This window comes from Trematomus bernacchii, unplaced genomic scaffold (assembly GCF_902827165.1).
Source record: "Trematomus bernacchii unplaced genomic scaffold, fTreBer1.1, whole genome shotgun sequence".
Lineage (NCBI taxonomy): Eukaryota > Metazoa > Chordata > Actinopteri > Perciformes > Nototheniidae > Trematomus > Trematomus bernacchii.
The window spans coordinates 532839-552636 of NW_022987787.1; the positions used below are offsets into that span (position 1 = coordinate 532839).

Genomic DNA, 19798 nt, shown 5'->3' on the forward strand with positions numbered 1-19798 from the left:
GAAATTATATATATTTCAGAGAAACCTATACTTTCTGACCCATATGTTTGACAGGTACAAATTAAGCTAATGTTATCCAAAAATGACCTTATTACTTTACAGAGAGAGATTTATCCTCAAAACCGTATGGATGTTTTATTTTTCAATAACTGGATACGTTATCCATAAAAAAAAATGTCAATGAAAAGAGATTTGTGTATCCTTCCATTTTTCGTCTTGGGAAACCTCCGATTTATGTTATGACCCTTTGGAGGGGTCCAACCCCTAGTTTGGGAACCATCATTATATCAAATTAAAATCAGTTCCATCTTGAGATGACTGTTAACAATGTACTTTTACTTAAGCAGGTCTTTTATTGTAATTGAGTAGTCCAACATTGTTATAGTCCTGCTTTAACATAAGGACCTGAGTTATTCCACCATTGTTTCAAGTACCTCAGAAATCTGTTACGGTAGTTTAAAGTTGGAATGTAACAAAAAAGACATCAAAGACAGTAGACTACCATTTTGAGTTTTTGTAATTTACCAGAGTCTTTTCTTTTCATAACACTTTATATTTCCTATACGATATGAGAGAAATATGTTTTGCTTTTTACTCATACATTTATCTAACCTCTACATTACAAATGAATTATGAAGAGTTTGAATATAGGAGCATTTATTTGTATTATAGTCACTTAATTTCTACAAAAACATGGCATGGTTCCGACTACTTAAAATTTACGAGTTTTCTTGTTATATACTTCCCAACATTTTAAGCATGTATATGTTTTATTTTGTTCTTGTTTTTGTTTGGCTGGACACAACATTGTGCAATTGTCCCTTTGGGTTTTTTTAAAATTGTGATGACAATTGTTAATATTTTCTAAATGTTACAAGCCAGAGCCAGACAATCAATCGATTATTAGAGAAAACAATTCTTCCATAATGAACATAATCATTAGTTGCAGTCTGATTAAAAAAAGTAAAAGAATAGCTTCATCTCAACTCACTAGTTAATCCTTAAATGGGCCATCACATGTATATATTTTGGAAAATTAATTGATTGGGATTTCCTACATTACACCTAAGTTATTACACCCAAATTACACCAATATTCCACGGTAATTCAACTCTAAAAACACCCATATTACACATTAATACACCCCTATTACACTCATGTTACACTATTATTAAACCAATATTATACTGTATTAGACCCATATTACACCTGTGTAACCCCATTATAACAACCCATTTTACCCATGTACACACTACACAGCCTGTCAAGTGACCATATCCCCCAGGATCCCAACATCATTTAAGGGTTAAATCATGCTTTTCTAGATGAATGCATGAATAATCATAACCAAATATATAATATTCACATGGACTTTTTCCTTATTTTAGCCTAATGATGACATGTTCCTAATTATACTGTCATGCATAGGCTATATCATTTTCAAAGCAGGTATTTTTTTACTTAAAACATGTTATTTTTACAGTGTGAAATCAGTAACTGATCTGAATACTTCATCCACCACTTGTAGGCTTTGGATTAAACCACTTTTTATTATTACTAGTAGAGCGTTTGCATTGCAGGTGTATTATAGCATATTGAGTGATTGTGGTGTCCATCATATTAATTGTGGGCGTGGCTTGTTCTCCAAACTGCGGAAACAGGCTGATTTATTCCAAAAAGCTGCCAGTAGCAGTAGCAGCGGACACACTGGAGCGAGACAGGCAACACACCAGCACACAACAGATACTCCACACAGCTCGGAGGAGATGGGGGACAAAGCGGGGACCAGGTAAGAGAAGCATACCGTTTTCGTGTTATCAAAGGATGAGAATTGAAGACGTTCGTCCTCGAGCTAAGAAAGGGGAACTCTCTGTTAGCCTGTGCGCGAAGGACACTACGAAAATAGACCTGATTCACATGACTGTCACTCTCCTCTGTTGATTTCACAGGACTACAAGTGGACATTTCCCTAAATATATCAATAGATATCGATCGATAGTAATGCCGAATTGAAGAATAGAAGCCAAAATAAGTTAAAATGTTGTCCTGTCATGCATATGCATTCGTTACATTTGACTATAAGCTAGGCAGCGTCAAATAGCCTTAAAATGTATATATGTTGGTAAGGAGTCTGCGGTGACTTCCTCTAGTGAGAAGACGTAGCGTTTGGGGGCATTCGCTAGCAGGGAGACTGTAGCAACCGTTTTCTGCTCTCAATAGGCGTGTGAACGTTTTTGATTTTATGTGGCTTTTTTTTATCACATAAACATTAGCCTTTAAGGCAAGAGAAAGAAGTAAAACTTTGTTTTACCTAACAGGTGTTTGACTGCGTGTTTATTCAACGTTATTCAGTTTTACAAGGTGCAGTTGAACGTTGCACACCGTTGGCTACATTGTATCCTTTAGCATGTAGCTGCTCTTATAGAATGTCATATTTTTCCTACAACAGAAGACTCAGTTGACTCAGTGGCGGCAAACGTCCGCTTGGTGTTAGTACACTATTTTTCCGGAAGACACAGACTTTATTTTTTCTGCGCCACGTAGCCTATGTAGGCCTACTTGTCAATGCAAAAGTCTCAAATATATGTATGAATAACATGGTTAGATCTACACGACAGACAGACATCTGAAAATAAAGGATAATTCGACAGGTCTGGTGAAGGTGTCCTACCACATAGTACCACTAGGAGTCAGCAAAGACAGAAATACTCATCACAGGGCCTTTAAATCACTTTTTGGCAAGTGTGTCTGAAACAAATTTGTTTAGTGAAGTGCTGTCTGTTAATAGTGGCAATTAGAATAACCCTTATTAATAGGGATATCATGATTACGGCTCCAATCTACAATCATTGGTATATGAACTGTCAGAAAATGAAGGAAATGTCCATTGCAGGTTCTCAAAGTCCAACATGATGTTTTCAAATGTCTTGTCAGTCCCAATAACCCAATATAAATTCAGTTTAATAAGATGTAAAAAAATACATTTCCATATTTGAAAGGCTAAAAAAGGGTTCAAATCTGCAATTTTTGCTTGCAAATTATTTTTAATAACTATCAGTTAATTGCCAACATTTCCCTGTTAGTCGACTAATTGTTGCAGTTTTTAGTCTTAATCCAGCTTTTGTTTGCCCTGGTTCCAATTGGACTGTTTTAATGTCTCTGATACAAGTTTGTTTCTACTTTCAACTTTATTGTTGATAAAAAAAAGAATACTTGACTTAAATAAAATTATATATATATATATATATATATATATAGAGGAAGGAGTTTTACTAAAACACGAACTTTTGAAGCTTTTAAGCAGGCTTGAAAAAAGAATGACCCTGCTCTTTAATGCGAATCATCTGCTAACCTTGGATATTCACTTTAAATGGGACAATTTGGGAGGTAAAAGAAAGTCTGCACCCCAGTTAGAGGATTTCCAAGTCTTTCAACGTGTTCATTCAACTCCCCCTTTGGCGAGACAGTTTAAAGTTTTGTGAAACTGTAGAGTGTAAGAGTGTGAACAACATTTAAATGACATTGTGGCAGAGATATATCCTGTCCTCACTGCTGACCTTCGAAGCTTCATATCCTGCTGAGTTGAGTTTTATTATGATAAAAGGTTTTTTCCCCCTTTAGGATAAGGGGTTGACAGGAAGTGTTTCACATGTCCCGTGTTGAGGAAGTAATGGACATTTGTGTTGATAATCAGGATGTGCATTTTGTTCTTTGCCCCTGTTTTCTTTCCTCAAAATGTAAAAGGCAGCACATTCCTGGACAGGGTACTGCTAATGTTCCTAAAACTGCAGCAGTGTGCATAAACTTCAAGCTGACATGGCCTGAATGGTCTTGACAACAGCCATGCTTGTAGGCTAGTAACAATCATTCTCTAATGTATATTTTACAACACTATTGTCATTGTGTGCTGCTGTGGTCATGGACAAATTGCCTTTTAGTATCAACACAAAATAATCCCTTGCATACACATTAGTGACGTGCTCTGGCCACATTTCCTGGAATACACTTCTCCCGCTTCCTGTTTAGCTTCAGTAAAGACACTCTGCTCTTTTCTCTCTGCTTTGCTTCTGACTGGAGAAGATTTCACAACTCCACAACAACAACTGTCTACTTGTGTGGTAACTTACTGAATAGAACCCAGCTTGACATGTCTCAATGGACAGCCAAACTCTGAATTCAGCCAAGCACTGGAAAGCTAGTCAAGACAAGTGATTTGACCTTTGCTTCTTGCGAGCGAGGAAATAATAGGATTTATATAAGAGAAAAACTGTGGTCCCACAATAGACAAATATATAGTATATATGTCCAAAGTCTTTAAATGTTTGTCAGTATAGAACGTAAATATATTCAGTTAAATATGATATAACAGAGAAAAACAAGGAAATCCCCCTATTTGTTATGCAAAAATAGTTGTTGATTATTTTTCTGCTTATCAACTAATCGATTAGTCGACTCATCATTTTAGTTTTATTGACAAAATGTCAAGAAGTTCCACAGGGCTCAATTCTGGGGCCTCCTTTGTTGCCTCACATTCTCAAATTTCCCAAAACAACGAACAATGAAACACTTATTTCGCAGTTCACACAAAAATGTACATAAAACGTTATTTTCTTTTTAAAAGTGTGCTGCCTCTCATGTTCTTTTATAACATATCAAAATGGAAATGATGGATTATTTTGATTATCTATCATTCTAATCATCGAATAATCTGCTGATTATATTTTTTCAATTAATAAATGAATCGTCAATAAAATGTTAAATAGTCAAACATTCACCAATCCTAGTTTCACAAGGCCTAATGTCGTTCAAATGTTTAATATTGTTTTGACAGTAATAAACCAAAAATATATTCAGTTTAATGATATTTTTGACTATTTTTCTGCTTATCGACTAATAGCTTAGTCGACTAATCATTGTAGTTTCTATGACAACATTTAAAGAAGTTCCCCAGGGCTCAAATCTGGGGCCTCCTGTTTTGCCTCAGAAGCTCAAATTTCGCAACATTTCAGTTGAAACTCAAATGTACATACACCTTTTTTTTCTTCTAACTTATTATTTGAAGACAAGTTGTGACAAGTTTAGCCTTACAACACAGGGTAAGGATATATTACACTGTAAGAGAATGAGAGGGTGGAGATTTCCGTAAAATGAGTTTGAAATAGTTTTCAAAAAAACCTTTTCACCGTTTAATGCTATTGTTCTTTGTTAAGTGCTATTGAAATGTTCCATTGTAATGATTGATGTCCCCCTCAGGACCTGTGTACTCTAATCTAATCCTGCACATTGGGCCACGAACACTATGCTGTTGATTAAATCATTTTTGAGAGTGAATGCCATCCATTCGGAGACACTGTGTGAGACTGCAGAACACATGTAGTTGTAGTTTATGTTGACCTTCCTGTCCTGCAGTTTATTGTACTGTCAGCCATCACTGCTGGGCTCTAACTGCTCACTTCTTGTTTACACTAAACTCAAGGATTGGTTTACTGTTGTGTGTGTGTGTGTGTGTGCGCCTGTAAGGGACAGGAAGTATGATGTGATTTTACACTGCCATTAGTGTGTATTGCATTGTAATTCGATCCCTGGGCTGGTTCCCTACAATTTCAGCGTGTTGTTGTCCTTCCTAGAGTAGATGCCTTTGCTGAAATGTTAGTAGTTTTTAGCACGTATCTTTTTTGTTTATTTTTGTTTTTAATTAGAATTTTGGACTTATATTTGTGTCCTGGTGTTAAGGACAAACACCAAAACAGCACCATTCTCATGATGTGGCTCCTACACTTCCCACAATGCAACTCAGCTGTCGATAGTTTGGTCGGACATTCTAGTATTTAATGTATTTCTAGTATCTACTAATTTAGTAGGTTTTTCATACCACTGCTACGCTGACGACACCCAATGAATTCTGTCTTTTCCCCGCTCAGAGACCCAGGTCGTCGCACGCATCTCTGCTTGTCTAGCAGACATCTCTCAGTGGATGTCTGCTCACCACCTCAAGCTCAACCTTGCCAAGACTAAACTGCTTTTTCTTCCTGGAAAAGATTGTCCCACTCTTGACCTAACAATCAACATCGGCACCTCTGTTGTTTCCCCGACTCGGACTGCAAGGAATCTGGGTGTGACCCTAGATAACAACCTGTCCTTCACTGCAAACATCGCTGCTACAACCCGCTGCTGCAGATACACGCTTTACAACATCAGGAGGATACGTCCCTTCCTGACCCAGAAAGCGACGCAGGTTTTGGTCCAGGCTCTCGTCATCTCACGCCTAGACTACTGCAACTCCCTCCTGGCTGGTCTACCTGCATGTGCCATCCTACCTCTGCAGCTCATCCAGAATGCAGCGGCTCGCCTGGTCTTCAACCTTCCAAAATGTTCCCACACCATGCCGCTCCTCCGCTCCCTTCACTGGCTTCCAGTTATTGCTAGAATCCACTTCAAGACAATGGTACTTGCGTACCATGCTGTGAATGGATCTGGCCCTTCCTACATCCAGGACATGGTTAAACCATACACCCCAGCACGTGCACTCCGCTCTGCATCAGCCAAACGGCTCACTGCACCCGCACTGCGAGGGGGACCCAGGTTCCCATCAGCAAAAACACGTGGGTTTGCTATCCTGGCTCCAAAATGGTGGAATGAGCTCCCCATTGAAATCAGGACAGCAGATAGCGTGCACATCTTCCGGCGCAGACTGAAAACTCATCTCTTTCGACTCCACTTCGAGCGATAGAATTGCTAACAAAGCACTTATATACTAACAAAGGACTGGCTTATCTAAAGCCAGTTGAGTAGCACTTGAAATGTTTTAGCTCTATGAAACCTGATGTACTTATATGATTCTGTTTTCTTCAAGTTTGTATCTTCTTGGTCGAATGCACTTATTGTAAGTTGCTTTGGATAAAAGCGTCAGCTAAATGCAATGTAATGTAATGTCAGGGCCGTCCCTGGCCAACAAGAGGCCCCACGCAAAGATATATAATGAGGCCCTCTGTTTCGCGAGCGTCGACGGGGGGTGCGAGTGGAGCCTCGCAGCGGCGAAACCGTGCCGCGCCACACTAATTGCGCCGCATAAGTGCGCCGCATTTTCGGCTCAGTTGAGGCTCCCTCCGCAAGATGAGGCCCCCTCTGCAAGGTGAGGCCCCCTCTGCAAGGTGAGGCCCCCCTCTGCAAGGTGAGGCCCCACACAGTCTGTGTGATCGGCCTGTAGGGAGGGACGGCCCTGTGTAATGTAAAACCAGTGGAAAGATAAACAGACCTGACTGGGTTGCATATAGTCAGTACAGATACTTTACCAGCATCTTAAATTAGTATTGAAAATAATGTAAATGTCAAATCATTTTTTATTTAAAGTTCAACTGGACTGAATTGTTTATTCATGTATTTCTATACATGAGGTAAGTACAGCCTTAGAAGATGAAACCTATACTTCCTTTTTATTCCCGCTAATAGAGAACCTTGAACATTTTCAGAATTTTGTAATTTTTGCATTTTTAGTTGATAATTAATTGCATGGATTTGCACAGGTTACCAACGATTGCTGATAAGATAGTACATGAATGAGTTTTTCTAACCCTAACCCTCCTTCTTTCTACAGAGTCTTTAAGAAGTCCAGCCCCAACTGCAAGGTAGGATATAGTATGTTGGATTTGATCATGTGTCTTCCTCTCTTGTAGATCATCGTAATAATTTTCTCTTGTCCATCTTTCTTTCCACAGATCACAGTTTATCTAGGGAAGAGAGACTTTGTTGATCACTTAGAACACGTAGATCCAGTTGGTGAGTTCTTAACACACACATAACACACACACACACACACACACACACATACACACACACACACACACACACACACACACACACACACACACATACACACACACACACACACACACACACACACACACACACACACACACACATACACATACACATACACACATGCACATGCACATGCACATGCACACACACATGCACACACACACATGCACATACACATGCACATACACATACACACACACACACATACACATACACACACACACACACATACACATGCACATACACACACACACACACATACACATGCACATACACACACACATACACATACACATGCACATACACATACACATACACATGCACATACACATGCACATACACATACACATACACACACACACACACACACACACACACACATACACATACACATGCACATACACATACACATACACATACACATACACATACACATACACATGCACATACACATACACATACACACACATACACACACATACACATACACATACACATACACATACACATGCACATACACATGCACATACACATACACATACACACACATACACATACACATACACATACACACACACACACACACACACACAAGGTTGTATCAGACTTGAGCTCTCAAGACCATAATTCTTATCCGAGACCATCATCATGACCACCTATTTGGAGTCCAATACCAATGATGCATTCAGGGTCCCTTTTTTTAATATTTAGAAAATCTCAAATGTTCACATTCCTAACCAATGACACTCCATAGTGTTAACAACATGCATGATTTAGAGTTTTCAACAGGGTCAGTGACACTTCATGTCAACACTCTGGGGGGCACTAGATGATGGGCTGCTGGGACACACAAGTTTTTTCCAAATTTGGGCAGAAGGAGGATACATATCTCTACAACATTTAAAGGAGCCTGAAATAGGACTTTGTTGACACTGTTTAGAACTGCAGCCCCTGATTTTGGTTTCTGAGTGAATTATACTTTTATTGAAAGACTTTATTTGTTTCCTTTTAAGGAAATACATTATTTAGTTGGAGCTAGTCTGGACAAAGGTGGAAGAAGTAGTCAGATCTTGTACTAGCAAGTAAAAGTACCAGAGTGTAGGAATACTCTGTTACAAGTATTCTGCATTCAAAATGTTACTCAAGTAAAAGTACAAAGTATTATCATAAAAATATACTTAAAGTACCTAAAGTAAAAGTAGTCATTGCGCAGATTGGTCCATTTCAGAATAATATATATATGATATGTTTTATAATGATTGATTGATCATGAAAGTGTTCTCAAAGCTGGTAAAGGTGCAGCTAGTTTGAATGACTTTGTATACTGCAGGGTAGCTTGTGAATTTACTCCAGGTGGAACTAAAGTCTGATTTAACACTTGATTATATTTCACATCATTCATCCACATCTGTAAAGTAACTAAAGGTATTCAATACATGTAGTGGAGCAGAAGTACGAATTGAAATACTCAAGTAAAGTACAAGTACCTCAATATTGTAAATAAGAACAGTATACTGAAAAACTGAAACGTTGACCTAATAAATGTATTATGTCAACAAACTACTGGTATTTGTATAAGGTACGTTGAAAGCATCTATAGTAAGTTAAAATGTAAAAATGGGTAGGTTCAACTTAATTGTAGTGCTTTTAACTAACGTAATTTGTTGACATAATACATTTAATTAAAGTCAACGTTTCCGTTTTTTCAGTGTACTTGAGTAAATCTACTTAGTTACTTTACACCACTGAGTCTGGATGATATTTATGAATGAATTGTACTTTGTTTGCATTGTTCAACATCCCTCCTCGTGTGTGTTCTCCAGATGGAGTGCTTCTTGTAGACCAAGAGTATCTGAAAGACCGAAAAGGTAAACAAACCTGAATAAAGACACAGAGTTACAGACTGACTGAATGACTGATGGACATTTAACCAACGTCTCCGTCCGTCCCCAGTGTTTGTGACTCTGACCTGTGCGTTTCGTTATGGTCGGGAGGATCTGGACGTCCTGGGCCTTTCCTTCCGGAAGGATCTGTACGTCAGCACGCTGCAGGTGTTCCCCCCTCTGGAGGAGAAGAAGACCCCTCTGAGCCGCCTGCAGGAGCGGCTGCTGAAGAAGCTGGGGCAGCAGGCCCACCCCTTCCACTTCACTGTAAGACTTCTAAACACAGCTTCACCCTGGCACTACTGTGGACCAGCAATATATACACAGTTTGACATGATGTTAGTCTACAGTGAAAGAGAGGGCTGATGGTAGCTCTAGTGAAGGGATTATCAATGAAATAATCTATGCAAACATTTGACTATATTACGACATATAATTGATTATATTGTGATCATGTATTTGGGCATTTACTGTTACTACTGTAGGTATAACCCCTTTCACATTCTGTGAAGTGGATACATGTAGGTTTGTGCACTCTTTCGTGTTATAGTTCTGAATATGAATAAACAGTGTACTCTTTGTGAATTGAATAGTCGTAAAGTGAAAAGGGTCGGAGTAAGCGTGTACACTGTAAAAAAGAAAAAAGCGCCCTGCCTGCTCTTACCCACTCCGCCTTCTGTGTCTCTCTCTGTCATAATTCTCCCTTAACTACACCTTAGTCAAGTTATATCAAGTGAAGTGCTAAAGGTTCTCATTCTTCTATATCTATATCAAAGGTAAATGCACTGTTTTGCATTGTAGCGTTCATTATGACTATGCGCCTTGAGGTGCCATATAGATTTCATTTTGGTTGACATGTTTCAGATCCCCCAGAAGCTGCCTTGCTCAGTAACCCTCCAGCCAGGCGCAGAGGACACTGGGAAGGCGTGTGGCGTGGACTATGAGCTCAGAGCGTTCTGTGCTAAGACTGCAGAGGAGAAGATCCACCAAAGGTTAGAAACATTCAGACGTGATTACTTTCTGTTACTTTTGGATTACCTCAATATGAAATGCAATGCAAATAAATACAAGAAAAAAAAAAGATCAATAAGATGTTTTTTACTTAAAGGTGGGGTAGGTAATTTTGGAGAAACCAGCTCGAGTGCGCTAGAATTTGAAAATACACAGCCGGAAAAAATCTGCCACTTTCCTTCCCTCCTCCAACACACACGAACGCGCACATGACCAATGAGGGCACGAGATAACATTACTGCCAAAGCCTGATATGAATGTGTATGAACCTGCTGTGTTTGTAGGAATTCTGTTCAACTGTTGATCCGGAAGGTTCAGTATGCCCCGGAGAAGCCGGGTCCTCAGCCGATGGTGGAGACCAGTCGCAGCTTCCTGATGTCCGACAGATCTCTACACCTAGAGGCCTCACTGGATAAGGAGGTAACACACTCACACACTCTGATTGGCTATTAGGAGGACTGGTATACACATGATGCTAAGTCTCTGTCTCTCTCCAGCTGTACTACCATGGTGAGCCCATCAGTGTCAACGTCCACGTCACCAACAACTCCACCAAGAGTGTGAAGAGGGTGAAGATATCTGGTAAAGCACTTCTCAAATCAATAATTGTGTTATAAGTCTGCTGTAATCTGACTCAGAACTGACCTAAAAGACAGTTGTGCATCACATGAACTACTAAAATAATTATTCTTTCCTTCTTTCAGTTCGTCAGTATGCCGACATCTGTCTGTTCTCCACGGCTCAGTATAAGTGTCCAGTTGCCCATGTTGAAGCAGAGTGAGTTCTTCTCCTATACTCTTAACCTCCTCATGCTCAATTATATTGTTTACTTCCTTTAAAACTGTGTTTTTCAAAATAATGGGTACAGTTTGACCAATGTAGGATTTTTGAGGTTCGAAATGCCTTTTTTTCACATAATCCATCAATCTTTATATAGCTCCCTTAGAATGTTTTCCTTTTAAATACATACTAAGAATAACTTTTTACAGTGTAAAAGTCAACTTGTCGTTGTCAACTCTTTAATGGTGACAGGGTTTCTAAATACCATTAAACACAGATTACCATCTCTGTACTGCATTTCTTGTAGGCCAACATCTTCACTGATGTATACAACGTAAACAAGCTCAATTCAGCTGATACATCATTTTGACCATCTACTATGAGTATGTAGAAACTACTCAATATTAACAAAGGCGTTCCACAGGGATCCATTATAGGGCCCCTTTCTTTTTACAGTCTCAATCGCATTAGTATGCAGATGACAGTATTTTATACAGATAGGATTGAACAGTGCATTCAAAGCTACCAACATATTTTACCAACCTCTTGCCGTATCGATTTATAATATCCTATGTAAAGAATGAGCGTTATACTTTTGAAACTCATTGCAACCATTCAGTATGCCGCAACAGACTGAGGGATCACTCTATAACTTTACGATTTTGCTCCCCTACCTCCACCCCCGACACCAGTCACCAGGTTTCTCCCAGCTCCACCTCCTGCCAGGTCTACACTCTGACCCCCACGCTGGGGACCAACAGGGAAAAGAGAGGCCTGGCCCTGGATGGAAAGCTAAAGCATGAAGACACCAACCTGGCCTCCAGCACCATGTAAACACACATATTCACATCGCATCTGACAAAAGAAGGCTCTACTTCTTATGCATAGATGCCCACACTGAAAAACATGTACATTGATAGTTTATTTTATAACTGCTTGCATGTGTCCTGTGTGTTGCAGAGTAAAAGAAGGGACCAACAAGGAGATGATGGGGATCCTGGTTTCCTACAGAGTCAAAATCAAACTGGTGGTGTCTCTTGGAGGGTAGGTGAACACACTCAAGCTTTTCACAGCAATGCTTTCTGAAATTGTACAACATATTTGCTTTGTTAAAAGACTTTGAAGAAATCTCAAAGAAACCATCTTTAGAAACATGTATACAACCTAGGAAAACCAGGGGCCAGATGCATCCACTTTGTTAAGGTTCATGTCTAAACCCTGCGTTAAAAAAAAAGAAAATATAAATCTGCATTTTTGGGTAGATTTATAAAGTTATGCAGACTCTTGGTTCTGTTTGATATACTTATTTCATTGTGAACATGTTCATGGACTGGATTAAGATAATCAGTTGTTATATGTTGTTACATTTAGTAATGCACATCGTCTTCTGCCCCCCTATCCTGTGGAGTTCCCCAAGGTTCTATTTTGGGGCCCATTTTATTTTCCTTATACCTTCTCCCCCTTGGACTAATTTTTAGAAAACATGGCGTCACCTACCACCTTTATGCGGACGACTCCCAAATATACCTACCCCTAAAAAAACATAACACCAGCTCTCTGATGCCCCTGGTTGACTGTCTTAATGACATAAATGCCTGGATTGCGCGAAATGAGAGCAAAACGGAGGTCATTGTGTTTGGACCAAATGGTGATGTCCCTTCCATTGACCTGGGTTCCCTGCAACCATATGCGAAACCCATGGTCACTAATCTGGGCGTCAAAATCGACAGTGCTTTTAAATTAGATAAACAGATAAACTCTGTGGTTGAGTCCAGTTTGTATCACGTGAGGCTCCTGTCCAAAATTAAACCGGTTTGATCCTTTTTAGACTTTGAGCGTGTAATTCATGCCTTTGTTTCTACGCGTCTAGATTATTGTAATGCACTTTATGCCGGCCTAAACCAGACCTCGCTGGCCTGCCTGCAGCTGGTACAAAACGCTGCGGCTCGGCTGCTTACAGGAACCCGCAAGCATGAGCACATCACACCTATTCTGGCTTCCCTCCACTGGCTTCCTGTCCATTTTAGAGTTCATTTTAAGATGTTATTGTTTGTTTTTAAATCGCTTAATGGGCTGGCCCCTCAGTACATCTCCGACCTCCTAAAGGTGTACACCCCCTCAAGGGCTTTGAGGTCGGCTGATCAGCTGCTGCTAGTAGTCCCTAAAACAAAGAGAAAGACCAGGGGAGACCGAGCCTTCTCAGCGGTAGCCCCCAGGCTCTGGAACGACCTGCCCCCCCATGTCAAATTGTCGCCCACCCTCCAAACTAAAGACCCACCTCTTTTCCCTCGCTTTCGAGTCAGTCTGAGCTATTTTATCGATTTGTATGCTTTTATTGTCTGTCCATAGCCTTTATGTACCGTGTATTAATTCTTATGTGTGCCTTTTATCTGTTATTGTAATATTATATTTTATTATAATGTTATGTTTGGTGTGAAGCACTTTGGTAAACCCTCAGTTTTTATTATGTGCTATACAAATAAAGTGGATTGGATTGGACTTAGTGATAGCACACCCAAATATTCAACAAAACTAGGGCAGCATTGTGAGTGACACAACGACATGTGTGGAACTGAAGAGATGTTCAAATAGTTTATTATACATCTTCATTGTGTTGTGTGTGTAGGGACGTAGCAGTGGAACTTCCTTTTGTCCTGATGCATCCCAAACCCTTAGACCTGCCCAGCTCCCAACCACAGTCAGGTAGGACACACACACACACACACACACACACACACACACACCTCATAACAGTTAACAATGGAGCTGTGTGAGCTGGAAGGATTAGGCTGTAATGTAATGCCTCAATGTGTTCTTGTTTCTAGTTGTTCCAGAGGCTGATGCTACTGTGGACACAAACCTCATAGAGTTTGAGATGAAGTAAGTGTGTGACTAGATGTCTCCAAACTAAACCATGCGTTTCACTCACAGACTGAAGTGCGGGGTTGAGTAAAGTATTAACCTGATTTACTAACGCAGCAGAGGATTTGGATTAGCAACATTTCACATGTCAGTGAATTTGAGAGCAACAAATAGAACAAGGTGATTCTTGATCAGTGGTTGCACCTATTCCACAGCAAGTTAACGTTTTACATGCACTAAAACCTATAGAACACACTACAGGAAAGGGGAAACCCAAAGACAAAAGTTTGTTGGAAAGGCGGGAATATTTCTTACTAATGACTACAATTACTTATTTCTTACTCACACTAATTTCAACCGCATAGATTGATATGATTGGCCTACACATGATCTGGTTCTGATATATCTGTCAAGGCTTCCTTCCTGTTTCCATCAAGCCACTAAGACGCCTTAAAAAAACTGTTTTAACGGGTTATCTGTCAATTGATTTGTTTTACTTACAGTTGTGATGACTGTTTGGCTTCCAATGAAGTTTGTGCGACTCGTGTAAAAGCAATTCCACACACATTCAGCAAAGAAAAGAGGCCTTTACTACAGTTATACAAATCAAAATAAAAGAGCCAAAACTCAAATAAAATAATAGACAATGTAGATCGTATTTCTTTATTTTACGTTAACTTAACGGTTAAAACTGTGTCTCGACAGCTTCTTCCACACAGGTTGCCCATTTCTATGTCTCTTGAAGGTCTGGCACTGTGGGAAATGTAGTCTTTCATAGTCTCTTGTCTTCAGGTCATGATTAAGTGACAATATTTGGCCTTTTTACAAAAACAAAAGACTGGCTCTAACAATATCAGTCGTAAAATGAATATATTAGCAGATATCAAACCTTTGACAATATAAACCGCTTTGAACGTCTTCATAAAAAAACCCATTCGCCCTCATTTCTAAAGTAAAATGTTTATTTAAATCCAGTTAAGTGATGACATTCTTTCTCTTTTCAGTACGCCCACTACTGATGACCTTGTCTTTGAAGACTTTGCTCGCCTGGGGCTGACGGGAACGAAGGATGAGAGCGACCCCTTCTGTTAGCTCCTCTCCCTTCTGTTAGCTCCTCCCTCTCCAGCAGCTACTTCTCCGAGTCTCCAGGTCACAGGTGCTCGACCCCAGAACACAGGAAAAAGGACTTGTGAGGGCAGCCTCCTGAAGTTTTCCACATTTGTATTGTACCATTTATTCGGTATGGGCTACTTCTAGATGTGTTTTCTTGTTAAAGGTATAAAGTCTTACTGGTTGTATTTTAGTGTTCAAAAGCAGGATTTAACCAAGTGAGGCTGATTTGTTGGAAGTACTGCTGCGTGACTATTTTTTAACCTGCTGATATCAGTATTGTACATGCTGCTGTGATTCAGGATTCATTCATAGGACGAAGAAATAAAAGTGGTATTTTTCTATACAGACGATAGGGTAGCTGTTGTCTTCAGGGGAACCTCCAACTTGTACTGCTTCCTGTTGATTATTCTTTCAAATGAAATAAATAAATCATTTTTATATCTGGAGCAGACCAAGCTAGAGGGTAGAGTTAAATACACAGAAATGATTTTATTTTTATAGTTATTTTTTGTATTTTTAGTAATCGATTCAAGCGTGAGATCAGCTCTTTAGTGCAAAGTAAAAAAAACAAGCTATTGCTCATAGTTAGTTTTACTGGGTCAAAAATTGTGAACAAAAGTATGTAAAAGTGACATCGTTTCTACATTACCTCAAACATGTCTTAGGCATTTCATTTCATGTCAGCCAATATAGTATAAAACTAAAGTAATATATCTGTGATGAGCTAATATTGGCCTGCCTCGTTAGAATTTGGGCTCTTTATCACATACAAAATGCTAGCTCGATTGTGCATTGATTATTCTGTCTATACTGTATCATCATGTAACATGCAAGTAGACCAGCTAGACAATCGATATCTAAACAGGCTTCTGTGTCTTTGTATCTATGGAGATGATTTTGGATACACACTTTTGTTTTCCCACGGTGGAGATGTAAATGTAAAGCTTTTATATGTCAATGTACGTGTAAGCTACCATGGCTTTTATTATTATTATTATAATCAATTTGTAAAACAACTAAAATGCTACCTGTTAAATAAGATGTCACCGTATAGTAAAAAAAACATATGACAAGTTTCTTTATTGGGAGTTGTTTTTTTACTCAATAAAATGAAACAAAATGTACAAATAATCAAGTGGAAGTGTCAAATGAAGGGTGAAAAACATGTTTTTTTGAAATGCCAGAGTTCAGTGAGTTGTGGACAGATGCATGGCGTCAGAGTGACGTTTCCAGCGTTAATGAGGACAGTTTGGCAAATGTTACTGAGGGGTTGAAGACAAAAGAGACTTGTTAATTTGGGCAAAAAACGTCCTGGTCACCGTCTGCTGCACTTGAATTGTGCTCCTTTTTATTTAGCCTGATCTGACTTTAATGAGAGAGACGCATCTTGGTCAAGGAATTATGTTTTTTCTTTGTTGCCTTCACTTTCCTAACGAGATCTTTTTGAAATGTTAAGACTGTAATGGCCATCCAGGTCCACATCAGGGTCTTTGTGTATTATGTTGTCACTGATAATATGGGTCTAATAACATATCTAACAGATCGTTTTGGTAGAGAATCTTTCACTCTGCTTTTCCTCAGATGAATCTCAGCATGAAGTGAATGGGTGATAGTGTGCTGTGTCCATGTGATAACTGGGTGTAATATGGGGCTAATATTGGGGTTGCATAGGTCTAATAACAGATATCTCACAGATCGTGCCAGTCGAGGGTTTGTACCTCTGCTTTTGAGATTTCTCTTGGTATAATGTGTATGGGTGCTAGATCATAACAAGTGCTGATTATGGCAAAACATTTGGTATCAAAACATCGCCACCGAACAAAAGAATATACCCAGAAATGCAACATCTTTCTTGAATTTCTTGTGATTCCCTCTCTGGTCTCATGTTGGCTGCTGCTGTTGTTGCTGTAGTTGTTGCTGTTGCTGCTGTTGTTGTTGCTGCTGTTGTTGTTGTTGCTGCTGTTGCTGCTGCTGCTGCTGCTGTTGTAGTTGCTGCTGTTGTTGCTGCTGCTGCTGCTGCTGCTGCTGCTGCTGCTCCAGCATGACTTCACAGGTCCGTCCCAGTTCTCCCAGTTTCACCTTGGCGTACTCGGCTCTGTTCAGCGCCATCTGACAGTCCTTCCTCGCTGAGTAAGTAGAACCTTCGTGAGGCTGACCAGTAGCCACCTGGGGGGGGGGGGGGAGAACAGTAGAGTCACTGCTTCATTCTTTGACTTATAATAGGATGCAAATGCAGTACTGAACAACACTTATCATTGTCGATTGGAATCCTACTATAAGATGAGATAAGCTTAAATAGTACTAAGCTATTTTCCCTTTTAATGATCAAATAAAACACATTTCAATAGAAAGAAAGGCAACACAAATAACTTGGAAATGCAAAACTTGAAATGTAATTGGAAAACAGAGCACCCCTTTTATTATTGCAACTTTAAAGTTACAGTTTTACCTAAGAAGGTGTTCAACACTGTTCACACTAATAAGCAAGGATATATTCAACATTAAATACACAAAATGTCTTAACTAACTAGATCAATACAAAACTATTTGCTTTTTTAAGATTACATTTTTGTTCTTTTTGCCTTTATTTGACAGAGTCCTGGGACATTGTGCTACCAAGGCACTTACAGAACTGTATTCAAAACAAATAACCGTTTTTGAAACACAACTTGTACTATGGGGCGATATTTTGAAATGTTTGCAGGGTTATAAAGCACAAATGAAAAGTACTGTTACCTGTGTGAGGTAGCGGATCTGGCCGCTCAGTTCGCTCTCCACCCGGTTGATGGAGCTCTGGAACTGGACCAGCTGTCTGTCCAGGTGACTGGCGTTGTGTTTGTCTTTGGAGAGTTCCAGAACTATATTACCTGCAGGGGAAGCATACAACACACCACATTAGTGGCCCTTTAGGGGCAGCAGAAAAAGCACTAAACAAAAAATCTGACAGATGAACCCATAAAGGTGATGTGGTAAACATGTTAGCAAACGGTTGCTCTGAATACACAACCAGCAGACAGATCAACATGTAGGGTCATGTTCATGTCCACCTGAGGAATGTCACACTTATGTTCACTCTTCTTTTAGCTCGAGTTTGGTCTCCACCATCTACCGAGAAGAACATCTATCTTTTTAGCTGCTAAATGCTCCACTATGTCCACCAGCTATCTCTAACAAAAAACACCATTTAAACACCTTTTACTTTACACATTCAGTCCATTGATAATAACACATATTGATGAGTTTTAAGAAATATGTTAGTTCTCATGGCCATTTTCAGACTCATCTTTTAGGGGCCAAATTGCAGCAATTTGATATAGTGCTCAAGTTGATGATGTACTTGTGTTGGGCATCTACAGGGGCCCTCTGCAGGACACACACTCCTCCATGGTAATGCAGGGCCTGTCATCGTCCATATTGTACTTTGTTTTTTATTTATATTGTCTAGCAATATAAAGGTAATGAACAAGGATTCCCCAAAGGTGGAAACCATATTCCATGGGCTGACAACGCATCTCAAGTATGCAGTGGTTTAGAGTAAGTACATTAACTCAAGTACAACATTGAGGGAATTGTACTTTACTTGAGTATTTCCATTTTTTGTTACTTTGTACTTCTACCCCACTGCAATTCAGAGGTAAATGGTGTACTTTTGCTCCACAACAAGTATTTAATACCTTTAGTTACTTTATAGATGTGGATTAATGTTTGGAAATATAATCAAGTCTTAAATCAGACTTTAGTTCCACCTGGAGTAAATCCACAAGCTACCCTGCAGTATACAAAGTCATTCAAACTAGCTGCACCTTTACCAGCTTTGAGAACACTTTCATGATCAATCATTATAAAACATATCATATATATTATTCTGAAATGGACCAATGTGCACAATGACTACCTTTACTTTTGGTACTTTAAATATACTTTGATGCTAATACTTTTGTACTTTTACATGAGTCACATTTTGAATGCAGGACTTTTACTTGTTCCAGAGTATTCCTTCACTCTGGTACTTCTACTTAGAGTTAGGTACAAGAACTGAGTACTTCTTCCACCTCACCAGCTGTACATGATGCATTCTTTCTGTTGAAGTTAGTGAAACGCTTCCTCACCAGCACACTGCAGGGTCGTCGCTATCTCCTTCTCCACCTCCTCCAGAGCTCTGAGCCGCTCGTTCGCCATGAGCAGACGGGAAACAACCAGCAGCTCTCAGAGAACACCTTCTACTCCCACAGTCAAACTTCACCCTGTGGACAGGAGTCAATCTAAAGCTGCTCGACTGACTGAAACCTGAGCACAAGCGGCTAAAGCGGCACATCAACAAAGAATGCGAC

At 39.5% G+C, this 19798-nt stretch overlaps 2 protein-coding genes across 2 annotated transcripts; one reads left to right on the forward strand and one right to left on the reverse strand.

The window, feature by feature from the left end:
- Positions 1-1663: 1663 nt before the first annotated feature.
- arrb2b (arrestin, beta 2b) lies at positions 1664-16543 on the forward strand. The gene is made up of 14 exons (XM_034149578.1): positions 1664-1789; positions 7595-7625; positions 7716-7776; positions 9642-9686; positions 9772-9968; positions 10566-10693; positions 10997-11132; positions 11210-11294; positions 11417-11489; positions 12185-12322; positions 12453-12536; positions 14119-14195; positions 14318-14372; positions 15359-16543. Exons 1-14 carry the CDS (start codon positions 1767-1769, stop codon positions 15444-15446), a joined length of 1221 nt encoding a protein of 406 aa, XP_034005469.1. The 5' UTR covers positions 1664-1766; the 3' UTR covers positions 15447-16543.
- On the reverse strand, positions 16517-19796 carry med11 (mediator complex subunit 11). The gene is made up of 3 exons (XM_034149579.1): positions 19577-19796; positions 18204-18334; positions 16517-17633 (listed from the first exon to the last, which is right to left on the reverse strand). The coding sequence occupies exons 1-3, from the start codon at positions 19644-19646 to the stop codon at positions 17349-17351; spliced, it is 486 nt and encodes a 161-aa protein (XP_034005470.1). The 5' UTR covers positions 19647-19796; the 3' UTR covers positions 16517-17348.
- Positions 19797-19798: the final 2 nt, after the last annotated feature.